This window comes from Mesitornis unicolor, unplaced genomic scaffold (assembly GCF_000695765.1).
Source record: "Mesitornis unicolor isolate BGI_N332 unplaced genomic scaffold, ASM69576v1 scaffold2655, whole genome shotgun sequence".
NCBI classification, from domain to species: domain Eukaryota; kingdom Metazoa; phylum Chordata; class Aves; order Mesitornithiformes; family Mesitornithidae; genus Mesitornis; species Mesitornis unicolor.
This window is the reverse complement of record NW_010187327.1, coordinates 76,561-98,086: the sequence shown is the minus strand read 5'-3', so window position 1 is coordinate 98,086 and position 21,526 is coordinate 76,561. Positions and strand designations below refer to the sequence as shown.

Below are 21,526 nucleotides of genomic sequence, written 5' to 3'. Positions count from 1 at the left end.
AGCAGGAAGTGCCACGTTCAGCATAAGCTCCAAGGAGAGTGATGAGAGGATTGTCCAGAATGCTATTATTCAAACAATTGGTGAGTAATGACAGTAACATAGGCTCAATGAAAATTCCTTCCCTTCTCCCCATTCCTCAATGAGATGGTATTAAAATAGCTTGATTTAAAAAGGAAAAATGTCAAGTGTTGTATCTTGATTGTACTTGCTTCTAAATCTCAGTCTCACTTTACAGATTTGACTTCTGAAAAACTGTTCTTTTAATTGTTAACTGATCAGGTAGCCAAGAAGCCTAATGAAAATTAAAAAATGCTACTGGGCTTATAATAAATTTGTTGGTTATATTATTATATGGCCCTTGAAATATAAACAGGATTATGTATCTTTGGTACAGAATTAATATTAAGGCTTTTATGAAAATCATATTGCAAGCAATCATATACAGTAATGTATTTTAGCAGGTGCTACTTGCAAATTTGTCAAGTCAACGTAGCAGCAACAGTGACACCTAATGGCCGAGTGTGCTACAGTGACTTAACTGAAGCACTTCTAAGCACAATGCTGAAAATGAGAGCAACAATTTCTGTAAATTATTTCATTAAAATAGTCTCTCCTCTTTTTTCAGATTTTTTCTTTATGGTAAAGATGCATATTGCAGTTCATTTAGGATGTATATTCCTTTACTTAAAGAACAAGAGGGAATATAATGTAAATGTTGTTCGCTCCTCCCAGAGCTCTGTCCCTCTACCTGGGTGCATCTTCCCCAGGTGTGCTCACTGCTGCCATCAGGTACTGGTGTGAGAGCAGGGCACACCCTGCAGCCTGGCATCTGGGGGCCAGCGTGTTCCCACCTGAGCTCTGTCTGGGAAGCTGTGGGTATAGAGTTTGGAGAGAACATGGTCTTTGGCCAGGTAGATACCATTGCCCTGTGGTCAAGCTGGCAGAGCTACAGCACCCTTCCTGCGCACCAACTACCACAACAATTCTACTTGCTGACAATCCCCAGGGTCTTCTTTTATAGATGTGGGAGCTTGGCCACTGTTGCTTCTGGCCCCACACGGGTGTTGTCAGCTGCTGTGTCACAAGCTGTTGGCTCCCAGCAGGTCTCTCCACTCTCCTGAGGTTCCCCGTGTTCAGGAAACCTCCCTGTGCACCACACTTACAGCTTTTCACTGTGGATTGTGCCAGCCCTGGAGCTGCTGGCCTTGGCAGTCTCTAAGTAAAGTAATGGTCATGGAAAACTTGTATACCTCTGAGTTTTCTGTTTGCACACATGTAATATTTAATGGTGACTTAAGAACAGACAAAAGTAACAATACTCTGTTCCAGGAAAAACACTTCCAATTCCTCACTAGTTACAAATTAACAGGTGTCGCATATGCAACTTTTAAATTATGTAGTTAATGGAGAATAAAATTATAAAGTTTTAGGAAAGTTTTTAAAGGAAAGTGAGTGTCACAGAAAGACTCTGTAAAGCCATTCAGAAGGAATTCACACGTCAATATTATGCCCTCAGACAAATCATAGTTTTATTCTTCATCCGTTTTGACCTGGTAAATGCATTGCTTGTATTTAGAAGGCTTTTCTTATAGAGAGAAGAGCCCTACATATCTTTCCTTTTGTGACTTCATTCCATTTTTATGTAGGTTTTTTTGGAAGCAATCTCCCAGATTACCAGAGATCAGAGATTATGATGTTCATTATGGGAAAAGTACCTGTTCTGGGGACCACTTCACAGTCACTGGATACCAGTCACCTTGGGTTTGTATATCCTAATTTTAAAATTTCTAAATGAAAACTTAGATTTTAGAATCCTGATAAATTAAGAAGTGAAGAAAATTAAGAAAAGTGAAATGCAAACTGTTACTCATCAGGGGCTGTATTAAGTGCCATGCAGATTCAAGGCAAGCATAGTGTCAGCAGTATGAAATCAGTCTCCAAACATATTACTGATAGAAAATACCTGATTGGAATGCAACTTTTTTGCATTAAAACATTTCTTCTTTCCACATCTGTACAAATGTTTCTGAAATTATCTACTTAATCATGGTTAATTCCATAACTACTTCTATGCGTGTTTTGTGAATGAGAAAAATTGAACTATGACTACATTTTTTCAAATAGCTGCATAATTTACAAACGCTTTTTGTTGTTTCTTCATTCTGTACAAGCTGACTTCAGATTAGAAAATAAACTTCAGAAATGCCAGTGAATTTGTTTTGATTTAGATTTTTCCTGTTTATTTAGAAATAGGAAAATGCTATAAGCTATAATAGCTTATGCTGTTTGTTGAACAGAAAGGTTTGTACCCTCTTTCTTGAAACAGTCTCTTTGAATGGAGCAATTTATGCCAAGTACACTTTTATCTTGTAAGATCTTGCAAGAACAGTGCATATATGACTCTACACCAATAGGTATTTAACTTATTTTAGTACCATCAGGTGGAAAATGAGAAGAGATGAAGGACAGATTAAGTGGTGTTCCATGTACCTTCCTGTGATCTGACAACTGAGGTTCTTTCAGTTTTTCGTGCTGATTTTGCAGAGAGCTTTTTTCAGTCTCAAAGTTTTGGGGTCTGACTTAAAGTGTCCTGGTTTCTTAGAAGACTCAATTTCATTTTAATACAGAAGAAATTCTGAGCACTGATGCTTGTGAAAATTAGGTTAAGCATGTAGCAGTTGAACATTTCAGATACAATGAGATTTCTCAATGAAACATGAAGATTTAGATCTGCTTCACATATGGCATTTATTCCTTTTTCAGTTTTATGTGCTTCGTTTTTGAAGCATTCCTATAAATGTCCCTTTCAAAAGCATTCAGTTATTGTACCTCGTTTGGAGATATTTGCCCCTTATTTGTGCTCATCCAGCATCCCTTCCAAGACTGCCGTATTCGCTTGTCAAAAATGTGATTGTTAGAATGGTGTCAGGAGTGGAAAAATATTTTGAAAATATGCAAAGAAACTAATTTTCAACTTTTTTCCAATTGTAGAGATTTGGGAACTAGGAGGATTCAAATCATGTTATTGAGATCTTTACTTATGGTAAGACTTTTGTGTTAGGTATATTATGTTGTAAGCAGACAATGCTTCACTTTATGTAGACGTTTATACATACAACTACAGTGTTAGAGCTCTGTATTATGAAATATAAACGTACCTTCATAGTACATAAATCTTCACTTCTGGGTAAAATTGTGACTGTATTTACCCAGCTTACATTACAAGCAGCTCAAGAATTATTCCTCAATCTCTTGAAGCACTTTAATAAATATCAGTTATAATTGGATCTGCAGATCCAAAAGAACATCATTGGGTTGGTTGAGTTGAGTAGTTCTGCCGGCAGTGCTGGCTACATGAAAGTGAAATCACTTTTGTCTCTTCACCAGAAAAGCTGTAATTTAATAAAAGGACTTGTATTTTTAAAACTGGATACCTTTTTAAAAATGTATTTTAGAAATGGATGCCTACGTCCAAGCCCTTACAGCCTCAGGCACTGTTGTTCTTTCCTTCTGAGTATTTCCCAAGTTGTTTGTAAGGTATAATAACTGCTTTATCACAAATACATATTTCAACTCTAAACCTTCAAAGAGTATTTCTGGAAATACATCTTATTCTGATGATAAGAATCAGAAGTTGGTAGCAAAGGAGACTGTTTCCTGTGGCATCCTGGTCTATTTTGTTGCAGAAGCTGGTAACTGTTTAGTGACTGAAGTAGAGGAAATAGCATAAAGAATGATTTCGTGACTAAAGCAGTAGAATGCCATCCTGGAAAATGAGTTTCTATCCCTGCTTTGACAGGAAATTTTTATGTGGTGTTAGGCTAATCAGTTAAACCATTCTTTGCTTGTCAGAATATGAAATCCTAGATTCTGGCTTGCAGACAAGCTGTGCATTCACAGTTGCAACGTAAGGATAGAAAACATGTTAAAATGAACCTCAGGGTGTCATTTTGCACACTGTCTTCATTAAAGATAGACTTAGCTATGCCTGAAGTGTTCCTAACAACATTCGTCTCACCACTCTTAAAAATTTCCATTCAGGTCAGTAAGAATTGTTCTAATTTAAATAAAAGTAATTGAATGAGGTAAGTCAGCAGTAGTTCAGATGCCAAAGAAGCCCACTAAAAAGTGAGTAAGTAATTCTTACAATCCAGTGATGACACTCGTTACTTTTACTTCCAACAATGAACAGGTGACTTCAGGATACAAAGCAACAACAATAACCAATGCACTTCCTCCCCCGTTTCTGGACCCGCTGCTGTCTCCTTCACTTATGGAAGACTCTGAGCTAAGGCAGCTGGTCTTGGAAATACTGCATAATCTCATTGATCGGCATGACAACAGAGCAAAGCTCAGAGGGATACGGTAATTCTTTCTTGTTTGCTTTGGCCTCTTTGAAATTCTAATTTAGTATCTGAATTATAAGCACTGTTGATTTTGAAATATTTTTACTAATATGAAATGTTAATGTACTGTTCTGATAAATGTACAGGGCTCAGTGTCATTTATTGATGATTTTACAGGTGAGCCTCAGTGCATGATACCTTAAATGACCAGTCCAGATGTCTGCTAGTTTAACTGTGGAAGACAGAATATGGTATTTTATGTAGAGAAAAAAACCGTAGTTATCATAATTCTGTTTATAGTTCTCCCTCTTCAACTGAAATTTGAATGTCATTGTTAAACGTGGTTATGATTAAAATGGAAATTGCTTCAAGATTTGTTTGAGTAGTTCATATATTTCACATCCTCTTCCCTTTCAACCTCTTTTTGCTAAAATGACATTTTTGTTTCCTTTGTAGAATAATACCAGATGTTTCTGATCTAAAGATAAAACGAGACAAAATTTCAAGGCAAGACGTGAGCTTCATGAAAAAGGTGATAGAATGAAAAAGTTAACTTTTTTATCTAGAAGCAAGATAAAGTAACTCTATCAGTGGCTTTGCTTTTCTTCTGCAAATGTGTTTTTGCAACAAGCTGCAAAGATCAGTATCAAGTGGTTTTAATTCAAATTACAGTGATTTCAATGTTGAGGTGCTCTAGATACTTGAGTGGTGGTTCCATGGAACAAAATTTTCATTTATGTCTTCAGTGAAAGCCCTTGCATGGATGACATTAGAACAGTGTATATCTCAGATATCTCAATCAAGATTCTAAAAAGAGCTCCTTATAGTTAGATCCCTGTGCAGCATTTCATTTATGCTCAGGAGTATTTTTTCATCTGTGTGGCTTTTATTTTGTTGTATTTTTGGGTTTTTTTTAATTTAAAAACCTTGTTTAAAAGCCTTGGTACACAGATTTGTGCCTTCTGTTTTACATAAAAACATCAAAGAAGTTAACTTTGAAGAAAAAATGTACTTTGCAGGATTGTTTTTACAGGTTGTTGTGCCAGTTGACTTCTGAGTATGTTTAGTTATGAAGAAAAACAGGTATTTTTTTAGGTTATGCTTACGTGGAGTGAAATTACTTCTTTTCAATAAACACCTTATTTTTATGTGGAAAAAATGCATATAGTTATTAGAGTGCTGAAGTCAGCTCAAGCAGGCTTTAGAATGTTTGTCACTGTTATCTGCCTCAGAAAATATATTCATTTCTCACAGCTATCCCATGCTGTTTTGTTTTTGTTTCCTACCAGCTGTGAAATTTAAAAAGAAGTGACTTTAGAGTGCTGACTTAATTTAATATTCTAATTATAAAAATCAGGAGAATTGCAGTTTAACTTGCCCAGAGGCTAAAATACTCCATATAAAATAATATGCGAAATAGAGTTGTGTGGCTTTCAAGTAACATTGAAAGGTAAATGTTATTGCTAAGTTAGTACAGTTGATACTCCTTGAGGTTTACTTACACCTGTTTTGGTTAATACCGAATGCTCCAACATTGGCAGTTATTAATAATGTATCTTTGTGAAAAGTGAATTAAATTTTAATTCAGCAATTTAATAACTTGGATTTAAAAAGTTGTATTTACTGATTTTGCTAGATGAAAATTTTAATTGTCAAACAATATTTGATGTGTCAATTCAATAGTAATTCATTAATAAGTCGTTCAATAATTATCCTTATGATACTGTTTCAGGTGAATATCATAAACCTAATGTTACTCGTCTAGTTTAGATATGCATGTTAGCAGCCTACTTTTCCTAGATTCCTTGCATTATGAAAGGAGAGGGGTGAAGAAGCTCTTGAAGTATCCTCTACAAATTAGGAATGCTGGGATGGTACATGTGTTGCACGCAAAACCTGCTTCTTAACCTGCCTTACTGTGTTTCCATTTTTTTGTGTTGAAGTAAGCCTCTGTACAAAATTTGATTAAACACATTGTTATGAGGAAAGGAAAATCACTTCTGAAGTTAAGATACTTCCATTAGGTCACCTCTGTCCTTCACTAGAGCTTCCCTGTGCACAGTGGTAAATGAGCTGTACTCATCCTCTGAAACACCCTCTAAAAGAATTTTTTCTCAGTTTGCTATTCGGAGACTTGCTTAATGAACAAATCTGATGTCTTCACAAGGGTGACCCTTGAAGCTTTTTACTTGAAAGTTCTTGAGAATGTTTCAAGATGTGCATTTTATTTTCTCCTTTCATAAATGGGCCATGTTTTAACGAATATTTCAATAGGAAATGAATGCCAATGTCTGACACAGTGCAGTATTCATGTGCAATTCTCTGCATCGTTTTCCCTATCTGCACACTTGTACATCAAATAGAACAATACTGTATTTACAAAGAAGGTGCTGTTACAGTAGGAAGCTAGTGGTCTTCTTGATTAATAGTGTACTTGTTTGTGTATGTATGTGTGTACATGCATTTTATCCTTTTTCATTTTTCTTATTATCTAAAATGATCTAGCATCAAAGTTGACCCTGCCTGGAGTAGGGACTTCATCTAGAGGATGAACCTTTCTAACCTAAATCATTCTAATTTTCCTTTTTTTTGTCTTTCACAGCACGGTCAACAGTTGTACAGACACATTTATTTAGGCTGTAAAGAAGATGACAACGTCCAGAAAAACTTTGAACTGCTGTTTACATCTCTTGCTCTTACCACCATTGAACTAGCCAACGAAGAAGTGGTTATTGATCTCATTCGGTTAGCTATTGCTTTGCAGGTATGACTCTGCATCAGTGTTGGGTTCATAGCTTGACAATTTATATTTGTAACTGGAGATGGGGATAACTTTTTTTGTTTGCATATTTATCTTCAAATTCAGTCCAAATTTGATCGATCTATTAAGGAAGTGCACTTTATACATAACAATTATTAATAAGGAAGCTTTGGCTAATCAAATTTGTGATCTGGCATCAGCATTCCATAGGAAATACATGGACTGTCCTCACCATGGAGGAAAGCTTTTGGTTCATTGATTGGTTAGAAATATTTGTCAAACCAGGCTATTTAATCTTACTGTAGATACAAATTCTATCAGTGTGTTGACAGGCTTTATTTCTTAACATTGTCTTTACAGGATCAAACATTATTTCATGCTTGCATACAGTCCACAGTGAAACTGTATAACTTGGTAGGTTTATCTGTGTTGAAATTTAAGCATTAAAAAAAAATAGTGCTAACTTCTGCCATGGAAATTTGATGAAACAGTGTCCTGTATTCCCAGTTCACTTCTGTCATTAGCCTGCCATTAGGCTGATGGGCATTATGAAACCTCTGAAATGCAGAGTTCATCCTTAATTTTAAAATATGTCATTGAACCAAATCCTAACTTGATGTAAATATCATGTGTTTTAATAGAACAAAAATAATACAATCTAAATAAACAAACACAGGAATGCTAATAAGCATTAAATAGTTCCTTTTATGGTACCGTATCTGTGACTCACAAGAGTGATTTTTATGAGAGGAAAAAGAGGTGAGAAACAAGTAAGTGATGCCTGGTTTAGATGTGGTATTCTCTTATGTTGTACTGATAATGTTTGTATGTGGATGTGATAAACACATCAGAGGGAGATTTGGGAGAGATTTCTGATGGCACAAGACAAACTGGCTATAAAATAGCAAACTGAGGGAACCAGTTTCTACATCTGTAAATTTTTTCCTCTGTAACTAAACAAAATGTAAATGATTGAGCTTCATGGATGGCACCTGCTCAGTAATAGCAGCATCAAATTTATTCAGTTTTGGTATATTGTACAAACCACTGCTTTTGTACAATTTCATCTTTATTTTTAATAAGCATTTTTTTTCTAATTTTCCTGAAAAAATTATGATCAGGAGATGATAAGGACAAGAGACTACCAGTCATCATCCTGTACTCTCTTTCTGAATAACAGAAGTTTGAGTTGAGTATATTTATTTCCCTTCAGAGGGGTTGAATCCTTCAAGCTCTCTAAATTCAGATCAATATATACCCAATTCAGAAGTGAGCTAAAAGACTGGGCTTTTAGGATGAAAGGTATTAAATGCTAAGATAGTCATATGTCAGCTAGTGTTACTAATAATAATTTTGACTGCCATGTATTCAGAACAGCCTGTTAACTTTGGAGAGTGTAATGCTGTCCTTTGTATTTCAGGACATTGCCATCATCAATGAGGATAATCTGCCAATGTTTAATCGTTGTGGCATCATGGCATTGGTAGCGGCGTATCTAAACTTTCTAAGTCAGATGATTGCAGTTCCTGCCTTTTGTCAGCATGTCAGCAAGGTAACACATAATTAATTTAAGTCATTTAGAACAGTACACATTCTGCTGTAAAATGAGCAAGTAACTTCTGTCAAGTAATTGCCTGCTGTGTTTATCTCCTGTATTTATATCCACCAACACTGCTCTTCATCTTTGGTCTCTGATGGCATTACTTGCTGACTCTTATGCACAGAATATTCTTTTCACAAGGTGTAGTATTTTAATTTTGCTTATGATACCATATATAATGGGCTAAATCTCCATCCTGTATAAGACTTGACAGCCCCACTGGCTTTGGTAAAACAGTATTGATATGCATAAGGCCATGAGAACCAGCTTGTTAGTCTAGGGGCTGAGTGCCACAAACTCTGTCTGGTTAAAAGAAATTCTAAAGGCTTCATTTGTGCTGAAGCAGATGTTAGTAGAAGGATTGATTATCTACTACAGTAGAACTTCTTTAGGCAATTTAATCATTGGAAAAAATGGCTATGAAACTGCTCCATTTGCACTATTTGTCTTGGTTTTTTTCAGGTCATTGAAACAAGAAGTCTAGAGGCATCTTATTTTCTACCAGAAACAATTTTCAAAGACAAATGCAAGTAAGCACATACAGAATATGAATGAATGAGCAGTGAAGTACCTATTACTATTAAAATTCACATATCATTGATATATGTTGCAGATCTGAAAAGTAATTTAGAGGTTTAATAGCATACAGGATAGGCAGAAGAAAACCAAGCATTAAAGGCATATATGCATATTTTTTCAGACTCTTTTAATTGTATTCAGAGACACCTGCACAATATGGTGCTTGGTGTAAGTGCTAGCACAGCTTACCAGTGCTGAGTAGAAGGGAAGGGTCTCCTCCCTCAGCCTGCTGACAGTACTCCTCCTAATGCAGCCCAGGATGCCCTCAGCCTTTTTGTGCCACAAATACTATTACTCTGCAGTTTTTTTGTTTAACAGAGACTATATTCTCTCAGATGTAGCAGAACAGGTGAGGAATGTATTTCAGATAACCAAGAAGTGTTAAGGTAATTTAAAATATTGTAGAGGTATTTAATGGACTCATTTTGGGGTGTGTATTCCTAAAATATTAAGCAGGTTTTATTTTCATCAAATCATTGCCATTGACCCATTTTGGTTGCTTGCTGACATTAGAAAAATGTTTTATTTAGTGAACAAATTTCTGTTGGTAGAGGATAACTTCAATTATGTTTTTTTACAGTCTTCCAAAATCCTTAGAGAAGGATGATAAAAATTTATTTTTCCTGACAAACAAGATTGCAGAATCCCTAGGAGGCAGTGGATACAGCGTGGAAAGATTGTCAGTTCCATATGTACCCCAGGTAACAGGTACGTGGTGATTAGTGACAAAACTCCTAAGGACCAGTTGTTAAGAATGCTTTCTTGATGCGTTTTGTGCCAATGAAATGTGACTACTTTGCAGCAAAATGTAATCATAGTATAATTTTGTTTTCTCAATATGTATGTTTTCTCATTGACTACTATATTATTGCTAAGCCATTTCAACTTTGTCCTTTGAAGAATTTTTTTTTCCCTTAAATTCAGGATGTGGGGCAGTAGGTTCTTGAACCCTCATCAGCTCTTTTTAAGGAAGTCTTTGCTTTCAAAAGATTATCATGATAGTGGTGATAATTAATGTTTTTTGGTATTAATTTGAATTAGCAGGTGAGGAAGGATTATACAAGTCAGCATACTTGATCCTTTTTATGTGAACATTGGATAGAACATGTCCCATATGATTGCCCTCTGGCCTTATGCTGACTTATTTGCCTTAGTCATATTCTCAATGAGCAGATGTTAATTTGATCAGGAATATTGTTTTCCTCCATTAGATACCCATGCTAGCTTAGTGTCAGGTAACACAATGAAAATAAAGTGTGCCTAAGGAGGATTTGTGATCCTGCCCAGGATGCATGAATAGTGTGTGAATGACTATCTTAGTATGGGACATTGTGTGTTTTCTGCTTTTAATATGTTTTCAACAGCAAATTGAGAAACTTACCGAAAAAATTTGTCTGAATCGTTTGTGTTACTAACCACATGTGTTTTGTGGCTGTACGTGACTGGTTATTGTTGTAATAGACTATGGGACTTCCCAGTCTGAAGCATGAACTTTTGGAGAAGTATCAGTTGCTAGCAGGAAAATGATTCCTGTGTTTTGTAGCTCACGCATAGGAAGAAATACAGTGCATATGGACAGCGAATGCCAGATCTGTCACACTTGCAGTGAGATTCAGAGACATTGCTGCCTGCTCTCAAATAAGCTTTTTTGGATAGCTGCTGTGGGAGGGAATGAGTTCTCCAGAACAGCAGATAGGGTTTTCTCCCATGTGCTAGCAGGCAAACGTGTGATATATTCTGAGACACAGCTGCAGTGTCTGTGTCTTCTGTTGCTGCTTGTCGTCTTCTAAAAAGGAAAATGTTGCTATACTTGACAGATTATTTCTTTTGGCATCCCAAAAAACCCCAATTAACATTATATTTTAATATTGACAGAAGAAGTAGGTAGCAAGTAAGGAAAGTTACGTTTTCAATTTTTACTGTCTTTGAGTGAGTAAATGAGAACAGAATGAGAAAGTTAACCTGGATGGAAATACATGTTAAGCCTTTTCTAGAAAATTATTTAACATTGAAATCAACAGTGAATTATAGATGTGAATTAGATGGGTGGGTTTTTTGTGTTGTAGTCTTTTGTGAAAAGCAGTAACCAAAACTGGTTTCATGTCTGTTACCATATCTGATTAGGATCATTAATCCCTGATCCTGTGAGTTACTGAGCTTCCAGGGTTTTCACTTAACTTAATCAGGACCAAAGTGTATATTTTTGAATTCTAAAACTTTTCATTTTGACTTAAATGTTTAATTTTTACTATTATATTATAACGTGATGCAAGGATATAATTTTTCAAAATACTTTTAGTAAAAGGTAGATCCATTTTTTGTATATTGTTGTTAAAGTTCTGGAAGAATTTATCCTAATTATTTCTGAATATTAATATCTAGTGGTTAACAATGAGGTGTAGGCATAAAATCATCATCCTGTCAGTTTTTGGTACCTCTTATCAGTTTGTAAAACATTCATATTTGCAGCTATTTTTAGCTTCTCTTCCATATTTGGGGTAGGAGGAAAGCTGATAATTTAAGTGTACACTTAATCATTTTTGGCTATACATATATAATATTTAAAAAATTCATTATATTTCCATCAGGCAAAAAACCTCATAAATGCAGACACAAGTCAAAAGGTAAACATAAGTTATAGGTCAGCCTGCCCTCTTGCTAGCTGTGGCGTGTGTATAGGATGTGTGCAGTCAAAAAATAATGCTTTTAGAAAGCCTTTAGACCTTTAGTCCAGAAATTGTGTTACACTTAGTATTTCCTTCTGCTTTTTTTTTTATCTCCTTGATATACCTGTAGCAATGTTCGCTGCTGTGTTGTTTGCCTTTGTCTTTTCTCTTGATTTGGAATTCTACAATATAGTAGCTTCCTATTTTCCTTTCCTGAGCAGGTAGTAGGGCCACAGGTATCAGTTTTGTGATAGCACTAATTACCTCTTGGAGTGAAATTACAAGAACTTGGTACAAAATTGAAAGAAGCAAGGGACCAATAAAGGTCCATTAGTGGGACATGGATACACGTATATGTTGTGTGTGCATCCTACCAGCTTCCTCCTGGTTCCCGGTCTTCCCAGTCACTGTCACCCGTGCATGTGAGTCCCCAAGGCCCACAGCCCCAGTCCAGCTGCTGGTACAGATCCTTCTTGTGCACAGTAATGTACATGTGTACACCCAAGGGTCTCAGCCAACAACATAGGTGTTCCCCTATGCTTTCCATGGTATTTCTGACAGTTGGCTTGGGCCTCCAAGTCTCTCCAGGTGCCTCCCCACCCTCAGAAACAGAAGAGGGCCAGACACACAGAAACACCCACAGCTCCAAGGCCACTTGATCTACTCACCTGCTGGTCCAGCCATCTCAGTCTTCTTTTTCCTCCCTTAAACATCCCATGGTAAACCTTCTGCAATCCCAGGATGCTGTTCCCCTGCATCCCACAATCTGTCCTGTACCCCAGGCACTGACCCTGCTTCGGTCAGTGAGGTGACGCAGAGAGAGCATCATGGGCCCCAGACGCCTGGGACAGCCCTGGCAGGGGCTGAGGCAGGGACTATTGGGGCTCCACCACTGCCCTTTTGCCTCTGGGCTCTTTTATGTGTGTGGAGATGAGCTATTTGTCTTATAACACAAAAAAATGCAATTTTCACAATTTTGTACCTGCTTAACATGTTGAAATTAGAGAATAATGGGCATTTTTATTAGGCAAGCATAGTGAGGCATCCATTATAAAAATTCTATCCAAAGTAGTCCCAAAAATGTATATTCTGGTGTTTGCATGTCAGTTGTAGAGAGAGCAGCAAGGTGGCAGCAAAGATGTAGTTTTGTCTTGTGTTTACTCTTGAGGGCTAAGGTGCTTTCCTCAGATTCTGCATGTATTGGGTCGTGTACCAGTGAGCTGTCAGGGATTAAAAATTAAGTAAACCCTTCAAAATGCCACTTCAAATGCTCAGGGACTCTTAAGAACCTGGCAAAGATAGCTAGAATTCAGGTGTTTTTCACTAATCTTGTTCTTTCACTGCCTCTTGATCTTAAAACGCCATTTCATTTATATGACTTCTGAAAGTTATTTCTTGATTTTTAAAAGCTGAGTGTGTTCAGCTTTGCTGGAATGAATTCTGTTTGATCGTGCTCGATATTTGCTCTGCAAAAGCACTTTGCTAGAAGTGGCTTAAGCAAAGGTTGCAGAAGAACCAGCATAAATTACCTTGTGGTGGGGGAGTTTTACAGTCCTTCTCATCCTTATCTTAGTGTCAGGTGCCTGTAGGTGCTTCTAACTACGTGCAGAGCAAGTCATCAAATAATAATGGCCAGGTCATCAAACATCTTGGTCTCAGCGAAAACCTAATATTTGATGTTGCAATTCATGGTTTTGTAAACGAGACACCACTCTAATCTCCATTTTTTCAGAGGATGCTCATGTCTGTAAATGTATCTTTGCTGTTTTTTCTTAATTTTGCATTAATATATTAAATGCCAAAAATGAGAAAAGATTATTAGTGTATTATCTCAGGAATGCAGTCACAAAAGGAAAATCCATCAGCTGATGGATCCTTTGATCATAGCTGCTTAAGGATTAATGACATTGTTTTCCTTTTAGTATCAGCACAGTTGGTCTTATTCTGACAAATTTTTAGGCCAACTGGACTTGCTAAGATGTTTGTAGGAAGTGTTTGTAGAAATGGAGGGAATTGTTTTCGCCAAGCAAATTTTTAGACTCGCTGAATATGGAACTTGTAGCAACAAGAATAAGGAAGGGTTGTTGTTCATTTTCATTCAGAAATCTTTATTTCTTCTGTCAATGAGTCATCTTCCCAGAAGCCCTTTTCTGTTTCAGAATACCTTCAAATTAAGACCCTAATGTTTCAATTTCACAACCAGAGAAGTAAGTTCAGGCTTTGGTAAATTACTCTACAATAATATATATACATCATGTACTATGTTATGTATTATGCGTTTGAATAAGATCCCATCTCATTTTTAAGAATTCTGGGCTTTCAAGGGAAAGTTGGCAAGATCTGGGATGAGGGGAAGGGACAAGAAAAAGGGTCGTTTTCCTTCATATTTGATAATTCAGAGCAGTAACTGAACATTCTTCACAACGATCCAAATAATAAAGTAGATGATCTTGGATTGAGTAGGCGTATAGAAGCCAATCTGCATCTGATGTGTAGAAATTTGTTTGATCGTGTTTCAACTTTTATACAACAAGTGAGATGAGGGTTTTTTTTATTCTAGATGAGGACAGACTCTCCAGAAGGAAGAGCATTGTGGACACGGTATCTATTCAGGTGGATATTCTGCCTGGCAACAACATGGAGGATAAGGTATGGAAATCACAGGATAACTTAAAGCAGCATCTTTGGGGTGGGGAGGGAATGCAAATGAAGTTTTCCCATGAAGTCTAATGTCTGGTGGTTCTAGAAATTTCAAATGCTTTAAGGGTTTGATTTTTTTTTTAACTCATATGTTTGTAGAAATGTGTTGTTAAAGACACGAATGCTGATCTTGCTGTCTAAAAAAGGATTTTGTCACTCTAGTTTTTAACAGGTAGTACTGCAGAATATGGGGTAGCAATACATATATATGCTGAACAAATAACATTTTATGTTTAAATATTCTAAAATATTTTCTCTACATCTTGAGGGATCAAATAAATTCCTGCATCTGTATCCTTGCATCATTTGAAGCATCTGAGAGTCTTGTTCATCAGCATGGGGCTAACAGATACAAGACTATTGGGAGACCTTCCATTTTTGAGAGGGGCAGGTGAAGACTGGGCAGGCTACTTACACGACAGTGTTACCATTTTTCCCTTCCAGAAGGGTATAACACACAGTGCTTTAAAGACACAGGAAGGATAAGGGAGCAACAAAAAGTTCGTATGTAGGGTACAGGAGCTGATGCTAATTATACCTTAGGAAGACTGCATTATAATTAGAATTATCCCACATCTTTTGACACTTCATTTGAAGTATTTCTTAAAATAAATTTCTATTTCTACTGAATCTTTTTCAAGGTTCTGCTGATTTTTGTGTTAACCAGATTTCTGCTGGCTGCGATGGAGATTAGCTGTTGAAACTGAGGTGTTTGTACCGGCAAATGAATTCTGCCTTTTACATCTTCAAGCACAAACTGGCTAGGGACATGAAGCAGAATGTGTGGGCAGAGTCAAGCTGAATGTTAGTTAAAAATGCAATATTAACCTATCGCAAAGGAGCAACCCTTATTTTAGAACTTACTGAGTTTTGCATCATTATTATTCCTTTCTGCTTTGTGCTAATGATCTCTCAGATGATATTTTGGGTTCACTTCTTGCTATTATGCTTTAGCAAGGATACAGGTAAGTTGGATAAAAGCTTAGGAAAAAGAAGAAAATAAATGTTTGAAAAATGAGCCACACAGTCTTTAGCTTTCTGAAGAAAGTAAAAACTACTAATAGGAATAGGAGTGTTTGCCATTTAAAAAGTATCCCTTTTAAAAAAAAAAGTCACGTATTGTATGTGATTGAACATCTGTCTTGAAAGTAGAATGAAATGAGAGAAGTTTCCATTTCAGATTTCAAATGATTATGCTGATGTTATGTTAAGCATTGATATATAGACATTCTTTGAAGGGGATGCAGCAGTTGTTGATACATCAAAATCTCTGTATGAGTTCTCAGTTTAACATTGTACAGTGTCTTGAATTACTGTTTATCTATCTTAAAAACAAGAATTTTATTTATCATAATCGTGTGGAACAAAGTATTCTTCCTATAGTCCCTTTGCAATGTTTATTTACAATGCAAAGGGAAAGCCAGTATTTTCCAATTTGCTGACTATAACTTGATACCTGAATTATGAACATCTTAAAAACTTTCATAGAATCATTTAGGTCGGAAAAGATCCTTAAGATCGTAGAGTCTGACAGTAAACCTAACACTGCCAAGTCCACCACTAAACCATGTCCCTAAGCACCACATCTACACATTTTTTAAATACCTCCAGGGATGGTGACTCTACCACTTCCTTGGACAGCCTGTTCCTTCAGTGATGATGCTCTGTAATTTTCACTTGTTCCCTCATAATGCAAGTTTTTGGCCACCTGCAGTGTAAGATGATACACTGGATGTAACTCAAGAGCAGGAAAAAACAGAGTCTATGAGGATATTAAATCTGATTCTTCTGCTGTGTGGATTAGTAAATATAACATGATCCATAACTCTGTCACCAGAGTTAAAGTACAAAAAAAGGACCATAATTCTTTATGATAAACTACTTAATTAATGGAAATTTTAGGATTAATGATGTATCATTTCTACACTGTCTGAGGTAGAAGACTGTTTATCCATAAAATATCTGTTATTGCATACAATACAAATACAATTCTTTTGTCAACGTAATCAAAGTTCTTTGTTGTGGCAAGTCTGTTAGTGAACCTTCTTCAGGAAGATGGTTTATTCCATGGTTATCTCCATTTATAAGATGAAAGCTCTTGTAAAAGCAGCTCGTGCCTCTGTTATATTAATAACCAAATATAATGCTGGCTAATACCAGCAGCTACTACAGCTGTTAATTAGCAGTCTTAAAGGCTGCCATGAACAAGTAATTTTTATCAAATATGAATCATATAAAAGGTGATTATTTCAAAACGTGAATAATCTTTTATCTCTAACTGTATCTGCAAATGCTTGACTTAAAGGTAGTTGTGATGTTTGTTTATCAACCTGTTATATATTCAGAGGTAGATAATATGATGCTACTGTAGTAGAATCTGTTAGAAAAAAGGTCCTTTACAGTTCTATCTCCTGAAATAGCACTGATGTGAAAACGAAACAGCTACTTCTTCTGGCTTTTCCATTTACAGTAGGTCAAGTCAGTGAATCCAAAAACTGAAAGAATTCAGTCTTCTGAATTGGGTGAAATAACTTTTTGCTACCTTACAGTCTTTTCTCTAAATCATATTAGACGATTCTAAACAATTACTGTTTATAAGGAAAAATAAAAGTGCTGCCTGTTTACAGGTAATTAATTTTGAAGGATTAAAGTAAGGCAGTCCAAGCCAAGAGAGCAGGTTATATTCAGGTGAACACTGTTCTGCCATCTTAGCATTCTTCCCCAATAATAGCACAGTGGTTTCACTGTAAATACGCTTACTGATACAGAAACTTGATGTCTGTAAAGAATTGCAACACAAAGAACGATGAGTTGGAGCTCTTCAGAGAAATGTTGATGCGTGTTTGGTAATTTTGCAGCCCCAAGCAATTCCTAATGAAATACATCTGCAAGTGGATATCCATCTTGCTAAATGAACACATTTTCTCAGTGCATCAGACATAGCTTGTTACGAAGAGCCCTTTAGCTCCAATGTTTATAACATAAGCTCCACATTATTTGGAACCCATGCTGGTATGAAGTTAACCTAAAGCAGTATCCATTTTCCACTCTACCCTCCTCTCTTATTTTAGTATCACATTGTTCGTAACTCAACTAGGCCCCGGAAGCAGTTGCTGTTGTTCCCAGCAACCACTACTGAGGCTTAGCAGCATAGAAACATCACAGCATATTCCTGATTCAAAGGAATGTTCTGCCAAAATTCAAGTCCTTTTCCAAAGTATTGTTGCCATAGAGCGCCTTGACCAGAATTTGGAAAATTTTTCTTATCTCATTTGATGAAATTCTCCTTGCTAGTTGCAGTGGCTTAAAAATGTGAATTGGTGATCTGTTGTTGGCTGTTATAGAGACACCAGATAAAACTATCAGAAACTTGTAAGGCAGAAAAGCTCTGTGACCATTTTGTCCTTCTGTATTTATCACATTCCGTATTTTTTAGAAGCTTGTTATGTGAGGTTTAAAGGGTTTTGGTTTTTTGTGTTTAGGTTAATAATACTGAAGAAATCACCTTTGAAGCTCTGAAGAAAGCAATTGGTAAGATTTATTACGATTGGTTTTATGCACCATAGTTCTTGATGACTGTGGTATTGTTAGAACAAAAGGTGTTGTCAGAATCACATAATCATTAATTTGTTTTTCTTCACCTAGTACATTTATTTAAAACTTAAGTTCTGAATTTATGAAATATCTTGATAATTTTAATGAATTAATTTCCTGAAGCTAATGTGACTGAATGAAAAGCATCTCAAAATGCCTGTCATCTATTAAATTTGCCGTTACAGGCCAAGCTATAAGTAATGTGAGCTTTTCGTATTTCACTGAGTGATTATTTATAAAGCCACTTAAGTATTTTTTGCATACTAAGATTTACAGGTCTTCAGTGCATTCAGGTACACATTGCGGACTTCAAAAACAATCACATTTTTAGTTAGTGTATTGATACACATCTATCTGATTTGTTTAAAAGAATATTTTTCTGACTGGTGATCCACCTACCAGAACTCAGAATTACCCAGTTTCCTTCTTTCATATCACTGCAAATAATTAATAATTATTAATAATTTATATTACTGTCCAGTCCACCAAAGTCCTGTCGGAAACCTGGATTAGACATGGATGTTTTAAACAATAGTAATTCAATCTGATGCTTTTCCAAACCTGCCTAATCAGTGAGGTGCTTAAATTTGTTAAATGCTGCAAAGCTCCAGCTGGTTGCAGGTTCACTCAGCTTATGGTGGTTGAACTCACTTTTCTCAAATTTTAGTAGGAAATCCTTTCAGCCTGTCTGCTTGGTACTGGGAGGGAGGATACTCCCTTCTTTTCTCTTGAAGCTGAACTTGTGTGCAGCGAGTGAGAAGTGCAGTAGTAAGTCCAGATAATAAAACAAGAGGAGGCCTGGATGTACTTGTAATTAAAGGACCTAGTAAGAAAGGGGCAAACCTGCGGTCCTCAAACCAGTTCCCTGAAATTGTATCTGCATTTTGCTTTAGAAGCAATGACGAATGACAGCTCACTTGAGTATGGTTGCATCACTTCAAATACAGTGTTTGCTTGCGTCTGCCGTGCAGGTTTGAAGGTTTATGTGACTTATTTTTTTATTTTTTCTTTAAGATAACAATGGACTTGAAGAACAGGAAAAAGAAAAAAGGCGTCTTGTGATTGAAAAGTTCCAAAAAGCGCCATTTGAAGAAATCGCAGCACAATGTGAAACCAAAGTAAGTTTCTGAAAAATGTTTTACAGCTTTGAAGATACTGATGTAAACATTAGTAGGGATGTGCTGACTAAAGGGGTTTTATGTTATGTCACTGCTGCTGTTACTTCTAAAGAGGTTCAGTTCTTTGTATTCAGCTATTATCTCTACTGCTATTAATGATGGGAAATTTCAGTTATTTAAAATGTGCTTTTGAGTGTTACTAGACCATTTAAAAAGTCATGGATGTCTCATACGCTTTTCATTTTAGTGTTTTCCTTACTGTCTTTAAATCTGGATTCATGGTCTGTTCCTATTTCATCCTGGGGTAACTGGAACAGTATTGACCCCATTATATATTTTGAATAACTAAATGTATTTTAGGTTTTTCAAACTCCTGTCTGCAACAGCAAAATTTACTATATAATTCCCTGCACTCAGAGACAGGCTCACTCAATCTCACGTGCCTCTTCATGGCTCAGAATCCTTGCAGCAGTGAGAAATGAAATCAAGATAAGAAATACTGACTAGATTTGCCATGTAGGAATGTGAAACACACTGAGTATAGCCTGGCACATTCATTTTAGCTTGGTTCAATATATAATAGTTAATAATTTAATTTATATTTTTTTCCTAGGCAAACTTGCTTCATGATAGACTTGCACAGATACTGGAACTCACCATTCGGTAAGACTGTTTACAGGAAGAATCTGGTGAATGTAAAATGAGTTATAAAACAATCATGGCTACTTTCAGGTGGTCGTGTCATAGAGTTCTTAAACACATGTAATAGGCAGAAAATAATTGACTTAATTGAATGTCACAGTTTAACCCTGATAGCCATTTAAACCCCACACCGCTGCTGACTTGCTCTGCCTCAGTAGGGTAAGGAAAGAGAATTGAAAGGGTGAAAGTAAGTAAATCCGTGGGCTGAGATAAAAGCAGTTTAATAGGTAAAGCAAAAGCTGCGCACACAAGCAAAGCTAAACAAGGAATTGATTCACCACTTCCCATGGATAGGCAGGTGTTCAGCCATCTCCATCATGGATGACGGTTACTTGAGGAGACAGACATCATCACTCTAATGTCCCTTCCTTCTTCCCTAAAGCTATTACTTCTGAGAACGACATCATATGGTATGTGATATCTCTTTGGTCAGCTGGGGTCAGCTGTCCCTGCAGTGTCCCCTCCCAACTCATTGTGTACCCTCAGCCTACACGCTGGCAGGGCAGTGTGAGAAGCAGAAAAGGCCTTGATGCTGTGTAAGCGCTGCTCAGCGATAACTACAACATCCCCGTGTTACCAACACTGTTTTGGTTACAAATCCAAAACATAACCCTCTGATAGCTACTATAAAGAAAATTACTTCTCTCCCAGCCAAAACCAGTACACTAAAAAAGAGTACTCTACCTAAAAAAGTTACATTGATTTTCATGTTACTATTTTGAATATTTTAAATAGTGGAGAATATCTGGAAACCATGCTATAGTATACTTATATTCTTACATTCTTTCTATGTGTATCAGTAGAATTGAAGAATGGTGCCGTTTTCCCATTGCTGTATCTGTTTGAGAAAGCAATTAGAAAATGAACATCCAAAATAGTACATGACATTATTATAGTGTTGTGCACATCCGCTGTGCAGGATGAATTGTATTTGTTTGTAATAAAGTACATTTTCATAGTTCTGTAACATCAGTGAAGTTGATGATTTAGACCAGAGTACCAAAAAAAAAAGGCATGATAATTTCAATAGAACTCAATAAATAAAAAAAAAAAGGCATGATAATTTCAATAGAACTTAATTAATAGGATAAAATACTGTTTGGAGGGGAAGGGGAGGTAGTTTACTCTTGTTTCACAGCTATTCTTATATCAAGTTATGAAAAAGAAAGCAGTCTATATAATAATAAATTGTGTATATTGATTGTTCTCACGCAGTCCTCCACCTAGCCCCTCAGGAACGATGACCATTACTGCTGGACATGCTCATTACCAGTCTGTCCCAGTCTACGAGATGAAGTTTCCGGATCTTTGTGTGTATTAAGTGTCTTCTGAAGTCTGCTGGACATTATTTAGAGTAGAGTACAGTAGAAAGAACAAGATGAGTTTTCAGATTTTATTGTTTATCTCAATAAACTGACTTTAAAATAATGATGAATATGAGCCAAATACAGATTACTCTA

The 21,526-nt window shown here is 36.3% G+C and overlaps 1 protein-coding gene across 1 annotated transcript in view; it reads left to right on the top strand.

Moving 5' to 3' along the window:
- EFR3A (EFR3 homolog A (S. cerevisiae)) overlaps nucleotides 1-21,461 on the top strand; it is a gene marked incomplete at its 5' end in the record, with an annotated part of 38,772 nt that extends 17,311 nt beyond the window's left edge. Inside the window, 14 exons of the mRNA XM_010185393.1 lie at nucleotides 6-80; nucleotides 1,647-1,761; nucleotides 2,992-3,043; nucleotides 4,193-4,365; nucleotides 4,803-4,878; nucleotides 6,949-7,110; nucleotides 8,528-8,659; nucleotides 9,170-9,237; nucleotides 9,867-9,994; nucleotides 14,513-14,601; nucleotides 18,135-18,183; nucleotides 19,261-19,364; nucleotides 19,978-20,027; nucleotides 21,282-21,461. Coding sequence (XP_010183695.1) covers nucleotides 6-80; nucleotides 1,647-1,761; nucleotides 2,992-3,043; nucleotides 4,193-4,365; nucleotides 4,803-4,878; nucleotides 6,949-7,110; nucleotides 8,528-8,659; nucleotides 9,170-9,237; nucleotides 9,867-9,994; nucleotides 14,513-14,601; nucleotides 18,135-18,183; nucleotides 19,261-19,364; nucleotides 19,978-20,027; nucleotides 21,282-21,387 — 1,379 coding nt within the window. The remainder of the gene's footprint in view (nucleotides 1-5; nucleotides 81-1,646; nucleotides 1,762-2,991; nucleotides 3,044-4,192; nucleotides 4,366-4,802; nucleotides 4,879-6,948; nucleotides 7,111-8,527; nucleotides 8,660-9,169; nucleotides 9,238-9,866; nucleotides 9,995-14,512; nucleotides 14,602-18,134; nucleotides 18,184-19,260; nucleotides 19,365-19,977; nucleotides 20,028-21,281) is intronic.
- Between the last annotated feature and the right edge of the window lie 65 nt (nucleotides 21,462-21,526).